This window comes from Monomorium pharaonis, chromosome 4 (assembly GCF_013373865.1).
Source record: "Monomorium pharaonis isolate MP-MQ-018 chromosome 4, ASM1337386v2, whole genome shotgun sequence".
NCBI classification, from domain to species: domain Eukaryota; kingdom Metazoa; phylum Arthropoda; class Insecta; order Hymenoptera; family Formicidae; genus Monomorium; species Monomorium pharaonis.
In genome coordinates, this window is record NC_050470.1 from 1,080,989 (window position 1) to 1,089,510 (window position 8,522).

General features: G+C 33.3%; 1 protein-coding gene and 1 long non-coding RNA gene across 4 annotated transcripts; one reads left to right on the forward strand and one right to left on the reverse strand.

Moving 5' to 3' along the window:
• Positions 1-157: 157 nt before the first annotated feature.
• LOC105828851 (PAX3- and PAX7-binding protein 1) lies at positions 158-7,186 on the reverse strand. Of its 3 annotated transcripts, none has more exons than XM_028191824.2 (17): positions 6,917-7,186; positions 6,262-6,568; positions 5,281-5,459; positions 4,512-4,671; positions 4,217-4,316; positions 3,968-4,125; positions 3,783-3,865; positions 3,485-3,678; positions 3,203-3,392; positions 2,310-2,433; positions 1,986-2,174; positions 1,694-1,893; positions 1,469-1,619; positions 1,161-1,356; positions 885-1,083; positions 648-766; positions 158-541 (listed from the first exon to the last, which is right to left on the reverse strand). In XM_028191824.2, the coding sequence occupies exons 2-17, from the start codon at positions 6,431-6,433 to the stop codon at positions 490-492; spliced, it is 2,466 nt and encodes an 821-aa protein (XP_028047625.1). In that variant the 5' UTR covers positions 6,434-6,568; positions 6,917-7,186; the 3' UTR covers positions 158-489. The 3 variants fall into 3 exon arrangements, with proteins under 3 accessions (XP_028047625.1, XP_012522848.1, XP_028047624.1); XM_012667394.3 differs by having other exon boundaries at positions 6,912-7,186; XM_028191823.2 differs by having other exon boundaries at positions 6,262-6,708; positions 6,912-7,186.
• A 579-nt stretch (positions 7,187-7,765) lies between these two features.
• LOC118645075 lies at positions 7,766-8,464 on the forward strand. Its single transcript, XR_004962830.1, has 3 exons — positions 7,766-7,804; positions 7,896-7,963; positions 8,101-8,464. It is a non-coding gene; the product is annotated as an uncharacterized LOC118645075 (long non-coding RNA).
• The last annotated feature ends 58 nt before the right edge of the window (positions 8,465-8,522 follow it).

Sequence of the window (8,522 nt, forward strand, 5' to 3'; positions counted from 1 at the left end):
ATTCGTAATATATCGTTTTTATACGTATTATAAATTTAATAAAATTATATATTTCAGAAATTAAAGTAATTAAAATTGTAATATTCACTTTACAATTATAATATAAAAATAGGTTTTAATGGTTATAGGATATACATAGGTATTATTTCTATTATGTTGATGTAGAAGTCTAATATTATTTTAGCAAATACAATAACTTTTTACAAGTAAGACTGAAATATCTATGAGTATTATTTACAGATTTATTTTCCCTTTATTTATTATGTACAATTGGAAAATATATCATGTTACGAGTTATCTCATTATGGTTTATTACTATACAAAACTGCATCTTCATATATTATACATTTGACAATTTACTGTGATGTATCATGTACAGAATCCTATTATATGTATAATATTGTATGTATAAAATCTATCAACAAGCATACTGATACTAAAGCAAGAAATTTGATAAAATATTGACACATACATATAATGGTCGACATATTATAACGGTTTAATTATTTTCAGGATGGACTTGGCATACTCCCAGGCTTCACTGTAACATTTAAATTTCATGTCAGATGTGTTCATATATCTTGTGCGATTCACAATATAAAACAGCATTTCGCTAATTGTGACAAATATTTTTAATAAATACTTACTTGTGTGCAGGGTTTGCCTGATCTAACTGTTCACTAAGTTGTTGAATAAGTGTGGCGAACATTCTAAGATGTTCGATGGTTTCTCCTTGCAGCCATGCTCTTGGTAATGTACTCATAATCTAAAATATATTGAAAAACATTTTATTTTTAATAAATAAAATTAAAATATCTTTTTAAACAATTATTACTAATGTAATATATATGCTTAATTATATTTTAATGTTAAACATAACATACCATGTTTGCTTTGAATAAAGCATCAGTTGGACAAGAAACTCGTAGTCCAGCAAGTAGATAACGATTCAAAAGTGAGCCCAACGCCAAATTTTTTAACTGTACATCCCCAAGGAGGCCTTGCCAACTTAATAAATTGCGCAACAATTTTACAGCCATTGCAAATTGTCTTTGAAAGAATTGATGCTTTGTATCCCAAACTCTGAAAGGTTAATTCGTGTTAAAAATAGCAAAAGAATAATATAACTCTATGATATATCAATTTAACTATATACTAACTGTTTTGGAAAGATGGGTATAAAAACGTCGTTTTCAATAGCAGCCTTAATTTTTTCTAAAATAGCGTTGAAAAGAGTTTCCAATTGTTTACTGGTATCATTCAAATTAGGATATTCCTTGATCAATCGATTTATAGTTCCTACAAGGCGTAACGTCTGGGATGTTGACATTGGGTCCCATATTTTTTCGATAATAGCTAAAAATTATTAACATTAAACGTATAGAATTATTTCATTCTTTTTTTATTTATAGTTTTGTAAATAATATTATACAGCTAATGTAATGAAAGGTAATCTTTATATCCTTACATGTCAATTTTGGTATTACAATTTTTTCAATTGTAGATGGTATCAATCTAACATCAGGATCATGTTTCAACGATTCCTCTGTCTCTTCACTATCTAAAGCGTACAGAAGCAATGTATTATACCATTTTGTCCTTTCTAAATCAGCACTTTCCTGTAAATACAATTAGATATTAATTATACGTAACTAATGTCCTTTTTGTTGGAAAAAGTAAATAAAATACATACCATGATTGGATTCCATGTAACTAGTTGTAATCTAATTATGGGCGAGATAATCTTAGGTAAATACAATGATACATAAGCTTCTGTATAGGCATCCATGTCTGTTTCTCTCCACGATTCGAATTTTGAAAGAATACCACGTATTGTACAATATTCCTCCATAACATCAGAAAATACATCTTTACAATTACTATCAATTTCATCTGTAATAAAATAAAAATGTTATACAATTATAAAAAATATATGTTCAAACCGTGTAAATAAGAAAGACATGAAATATAAAATCAAATATTACCTTTCGCTTGTTTAAATACAAGATTTTGTTGCTCGGTGACTTCATCGTCACTAGACATGCCGTCAATATGTTTTGGTATATTTGAAGCTAATTCTCGTGCTCTTCTGCGACGAGCTCTTCTACCTTCTCTCTCTGTAGCTCGTCGTACGTGTACTTCTACTTCCGGTCCTCTTCTCATAGCTTGACCTCCTGCACAAAAAATATTATAGGATTTGTGTTGCAAATTTTTTTTTTTTTAAATCTTTGAAGCATAAGGTTATCATAAGCGTTCCCAAAATACTAAGTTCTATCAACTATGTACACACTAATTGGAAATGTACTGACTTGTTGCAGTAGTTATCTCTTCCGCCTGATCTCTCGTGTCTTGCCGTCTTCGTTCCATCAATTCAGTTGAACGTTCGCCATACAGATCTAACCAGCGTTGCTCCAAGTCGATGACCAGAGGAAGCTAACACACACACACACACAAAAGAATTATACATTTAATTTAATTTAATAAACATATTCTATTAATTAAAATTGATTACATCTAAACTTAATGGTTTTATAACATATAATGCTTAAGCATTAATTTTTTTTTATTTAGAAAATTATTTAACATGACAATGCTGTTTATACATTAAAAATAAATAGATTATACATCAATTTACTTACCATAGCCAAATTAATTTATTAATCACTTATATAAATATATTTATAAAATGCGTAAAAGTAACAGTAATACAGAGAAGATGTGACCCCCGGCAATGGAAACGTGTATATGTGGTATATATCCATTTTATTTTACAGTAATATTAAATTTATTATAAAGATTTCGTTGTTCATTTCTTTTTATTTATTATATTTATTTACTATTTTATTTATCAAAGTTTTAGATAAGTGTCAGAAAACTAATAAAAGAAAACCAATAAAAGTTTTTGTATTTTTTAATTAGTGTATCTTGAATCTTTTGTACTTTAAGCTTCTGGACTCTCCTGTTGCGGTTATATTGAGTTACAATGTCAAAATAAAAAAATTCTTTCCAATAATTTAATCAATATCTTGTATATTTTTACAATCCGATTGTATGTAACAAACATGGGTACTAAAATTTAAAGATTAAGAAATTTATTAAAGTCACTGGTACTTTACTGGAACTGAAGAATTTTTGTCACAGCCACATACTGTATGATAAAACCCAGTGCACATAAATCAAACGTGACAGCGTATCAACCCACCTTCTCATCAAGACACTCTACCAAGTCAGTGACATACCCACGCAACTCTTGGTAATATCTGAAGCGTTGTGCATAATGCGGCGTACGAACTTCACTTTCGTCCAATTCTTTTATGGTTTGTAGTAATTCCGCATCTAAATGCTCCTGATCTTGTTGATGCCGTCTATGCACCTCTTTCAAGTTGTCCAACCTTTAAATGACAATGTATTTATATTAATTAGTTTTCATTAATTTTTCTATTATATATAAAGATCAAAGTATATATTTGAAGAAATATAAAACCTCGTGCGCATCCTGTTTACAATTTCTTGCGGTGTGACAGGTACAATTTTCGTTGGATCTGGTGGTTGAATGGACGGTGGTGGTGGCGGTGCAGGCATTAATACCATTTCTAAAGGTACACCAGACCCGATCATCTGATTCATGCCCATTGTGTATTGTTGTTGTAACATAGAATCCTGTTGTGCTGCTGCAATCTATGTCAAAAGATTCAAGGTACTTCATATCGCTTTTATACATATATAAATTAAGACTATATATATGTTTTAATTTTTGGTACATTAATAAATTGTATTTTTACCTGAGCACCTGTTACACCTTTTCGTATTTGTTGAGCTTCCCATTCCTCTTCTTCATTCTCATGCTCACTTTCATTATCTGAAACTAAATTAAAAAATGTGTTCCAAATTTTGGTATCTTTTATTAAATGTCTTGTAATTGATTAGATAAATATTACATCAAAAATTAATTATATGTAACACTTACATTTTAATTGAACTTGAGAAGCAAGAAATGCTTCTCTTCTCTTTTCCTTATCACGTGCTTCAGTATTGACAGTCATATCTAATCGATCTTGAGAATCATCATCATCACTTCGATCGTGATCTTCCTCTCGTATTAGTCTTGATTTGCCTTTATCATCGCTATAGAAATAAATTCATTGTAAATATATCAATAATTCATAACAATATAACAAAATTTACAAATCATCTATTTATTGTTTAATCTTGTTACCTCTGCTCTTCAATAGGAATGTAATCGGTTCCTAATTCTCTTGCTTTTTGTCTGCGCTTTCTTGCTGCATGAATCATAGCGGCATCAGGTATACATCCACCTAGATACGATATAAAAAAGCATTATCACGATATTAAAAATGATAAAAATGTATCTTACCTATTTTTTTAATATTGATAATTTTTATAGCATGTATCTTAATGCAATTTAAATAAAATTTATAAAAACAAAATTTAATGCTCTTTTTATTTAAATTTTGTTAAAAGAAAATATATGCATCACATAAAAAACGTACTTTCAAGAAGTATTTTTACAGTTTCAGCTTTATCTGTATTTTTCCGAAATGTATGACTGCCAGGTTCATTTTCTTCCTCTCCCGATGTATAGTCATCTTTTCCTGCTGCTAATGCAGCTCGTCCGTTTAAAATTAAAGGTCCAGTGTTTTTTATTTTAACCTAGCAATAAAGATTATATTTTATTTAATAAAGATACACAATCTCAAGCGAAAAAATCAAGATTAAAAAAACTTGCAAAATTGTTAATTTTGGAATACAATATCTTAAAATTAAAATACCCAAGTATTCCTACTAGTAAAAAAATAAGATACAAAAATATTCATTAAGCTGTGATAAAATGTTTGCCAAAGTTGATCAAGTATATATAGAAAATAATAAATTATTATTGAGATTAATTTAACAGATAATTTAAGAAACACTTAGGAAATTCCATATTTTTATAATTTGGCATTATTAATTTTTCTGATATATGTAACTAATAAAATAAAAATTATAAAAAAAATATTTCAAACAAATACATAAATTTATTGAAATTTAACTATTAAAAGAGTACATGTAAACTGTTTAATACACACAACTGTACATGTAAATTATTGAAAAATGACATTGAAATATTATGTCTTCTTGCTGTACTCCCACAGTTGTTCCAAATCTTGAAACATTAGTCAACATATTAGGGAGAGACGTAAAAAATTCTTTATATTAAATAATAAGTTACTTAAATTGAAGAAATGCTAATAATAATAAAACATCATAGAGATAGCTTACTACTAGATCATCTGTCTTTATTTCTAAATCTTTTTCCTGCTTAATGGATTTATTCGCTTGCTCAGTGTCCACTTGCATTTTCTCTTCACCTTTCTTTTTTCTCCTCTCGTGATCTAGCTGTTTCATCAGCTTTTTGCTCCTGGACGATTTCTTGACTATAAAAACCTCTCCGTCGTCTCCTGTAATTTATTTTAACTTTCAGTTTCAATCTACACGTACATTGTACATTTGTTGCTTGACAATAGATTTGAAAGAAACAGCATCTGTTAACTAATTATTTATCTAAAATAGAACTGTATTGATGTTAAAATATTCCTTTATTCCTGTTATCATGATCATCCCTCTAAAGACTTGTTCTACAAATGAGTGACATTTTATGTTATCTGAACAAATTATATATCAAATTAATAGCAGAATTCTATAATAATATTGTTATCATTATCATTATATTTTCATTGTATATCTGTTTTATGACTGTAGGTTTGTTCGCGTTGCTTGAAATCTCAAAAATTTTTTATACTTTAACTGAGATAAATCTATACTTAAGCACTGGAGAAAGAGAAAGCGAAGACGTCGAATGCGAAAAGTGCTAGTAACGCGAACAGGCCCTATGTTTCAATATTACTGCCAGTACTGAAAATCTATAATTTCTATTACGTATTTTTTGTACTGGCAATAACATTGAAACACAGCCTATATGTAACAAATGCACACAATATAAATTAATACTGATAAGATGTTTAATATCACTGCATAATATTATGATTAATTATGTAAAGGCTACATTGAGTTTGTTTTGCATTGTCTAGTTGAAAAATAGATATTGTATAACATTATTATACAACAATATTGTGAAGTATCTAGGTCTTATAAAGGGGCTACTTTTACAGAATCTCGCTACATGATATATATAAAACTGGTTATTCATATGCACACATATACATATTATATATGCAAGTATGTGTGTACATATATAAACACCTTGTTCCAGCTCTTCTCCGAAGCTGAGGCGCGTTTGCTTCGGCTTATCTTTCTTCGTTTTAACTTTAATTGGCTGCTCGTCCTCCACTTCCATTCTGTTCTCATTATCCTCGTCTTCATCGTTGAAAGGACGTCGGCGTATATTCCGCTTCGGCTTGTTGAATAATGACATTGTCGTTGTTGCAACACTGTCGCTGTGCTTCTCGACACGAGATGGGAATTGGGATACGGCCGACCGTTGCTCGAACTTGACTATTAAAGACGCGTGCTGCTGAAGAGCGTCACGTGTCGCATTACGTGATGAGACCTATCACCAAGCCGTGATTAATCCGAACGTATACGATAACGTCTCGCTCCGTTTCGGACGGATCGCGACACGCGAAGTTGGAAATTCATGCGACACTCAACACAATCGACACGTCCGTGAACAACCACGAACCGACGAGGCTAAACGATACAATACAACGATCACGAGAGGGCGTGAACTGTGAAGGCAACTTGGGGTCTCTACTGGTTTGTTCGCGTCGCCATGCTCCGATATGCTCCCACTCACTCCAACGCATTCTAATAGGTTGGCGTCATCGGAATCAACGTATTGGAGTGCGTTTGGGGTGAATAGGAGCATGTTGGGGCATGTGACGCGAACAGACCTTACGATTCCGAACCCGAGATGGACCGAGATTACCCGAGACCCAAGCCACTCACGGGTCACGGCTCACGGCCACAGTATAAGCAAAGAGGAATTTAAGAGCGGTCGTCGCGTTGTCCAGTTTTATGGCTCCAGCAGACCAGCGCGAATCCAACATCGCACAATTCAATTCTGAATACGCGAAACACGCACGCAGTCGACAGAGCGTCTGATGCGTCTGACCGGCGGCGCTGGAGCGGCGTACGTGACTGGGGAGCGCGGAGCAACGGAGCAACATGGCGGCAGCGGCGGAGGCGCGGCGAGTGGCGCCGACTAGCCCCGAGTACCGCCGAGTCTGCCTGCCAGCGGTCACGTACTCCCCGTACGCTGCTGCCGCCATGTTTCTTCGCGCTCCAGCGCCGGTCGGACGTTCCTTGAATCCGTGCGTGTCTCGTGTGTTTAGATTCGAATTGTGCGCAGGTACGATGTTGTGTTCAGAGTTAGTGCCGTGGCGCTAACAAACAATACGCGAGCCATGTGAGATCGCGTACGTAGCAGAGGTATTCATGTGTAATAGCGCGTTTGCCTTCGGTTTCGAGTAAGGCCGAAGGCAGAGAACGAGACGTAGGTGTCGTAGTCGTAGTCGTAGGGTAAGGCAGAGAAAACGTGTATTACTATTCTAGAGTCTAGAATAGTATAATACTACGACGTGCTGTACTTTTTACGTATTTTTTCAAATGTAACGGTCGCGCCAAGTGAAATTCTCGCGCGCGGTTTACGTTTTACTCATGTGTGACATATTATCCGTAATATCGGGAGTGCCGAATGAAGTATCGGGCGATCGTTATTAATATGCGGTTCGAGAATAGCAGGATGATGTCAGCAGAAAGCGGCATCCATGGATCGAGCGACTCGGTATTAAATATATTTTATTTTTTCAAGTAATACATATTTCTTTACCTGCTTTTGTGTTTGAGTTTAGGAATAATATTTATCACATTTTCAGAATCAAAACCGGAAAAGAAATGTAGTAGCAGCAGCATCAGCAGCAAGAGCAGCGACTAGCAATCCGCGGTGAGTGAATTTTTATCAAATCAATTATTTGAGTTTATATCATGTATATGTGGTATTGAACATTTATAGAACACGATTATGCACATTTGCATAAAATAGATTTAAAATATGAAGGCATATAATTGTAAAATTTACAGGTATAGCATGAAACAGAACCAAATAAACGTGGACATAGCATAGAAGGGACCCAAAAAGTCATGCACATTACCTACGGGATTCATAGATATTTAACTACATAGTTCAATGTGCACATTTTGTGCACATAGAGGCGTTGATGGATGAAAACATCTTAAAATGACGCGATGACTGCTCTCGGGTTCCTCTCTGTGTAAACGTAGTCATACACACGCATACACACATAAAAGCACGCTATAGAAAACATCATTGGCTTGTTCTTTTTCGCTGCACTGCTGTATTGGTGCAACAGGTTAGAGTAAGGGCCTAAACACAATGCCAAGCAATAGGAACAGAAATAATGAAAGAGAGAAATAGAGAAAAGATCTTCTCTCTTTCTCTCTTTCTTTATTTCCTATTCCTATTGCCTGTTGCCTGGCATTGT

Excerpts from the sequence above, each read along its gene's own strand:
- LOC105828851 (XM_028191824.2), bottom strand. The coding sequence starts at position 6,433 with ATGTCATTATTCAACAAGCCGAAGCGGAATATACGCCGACGTCCTTTC. Across the intron at positions 4,126-4,216 it reads ATTCCTATTGAAGAGCAGAG|CGATGATAAAGGCAAATCAA; the intron begins GTAACAAGATTA and ends TTATTTCTATAG. Across the intron at positions 1,357-1,468 it reads TGTAATACCAAAATTGACAT|CTATTATCGAAAAAATATGG; the intron begins GTAAGGATATAA and ends AATAATTTTTAG.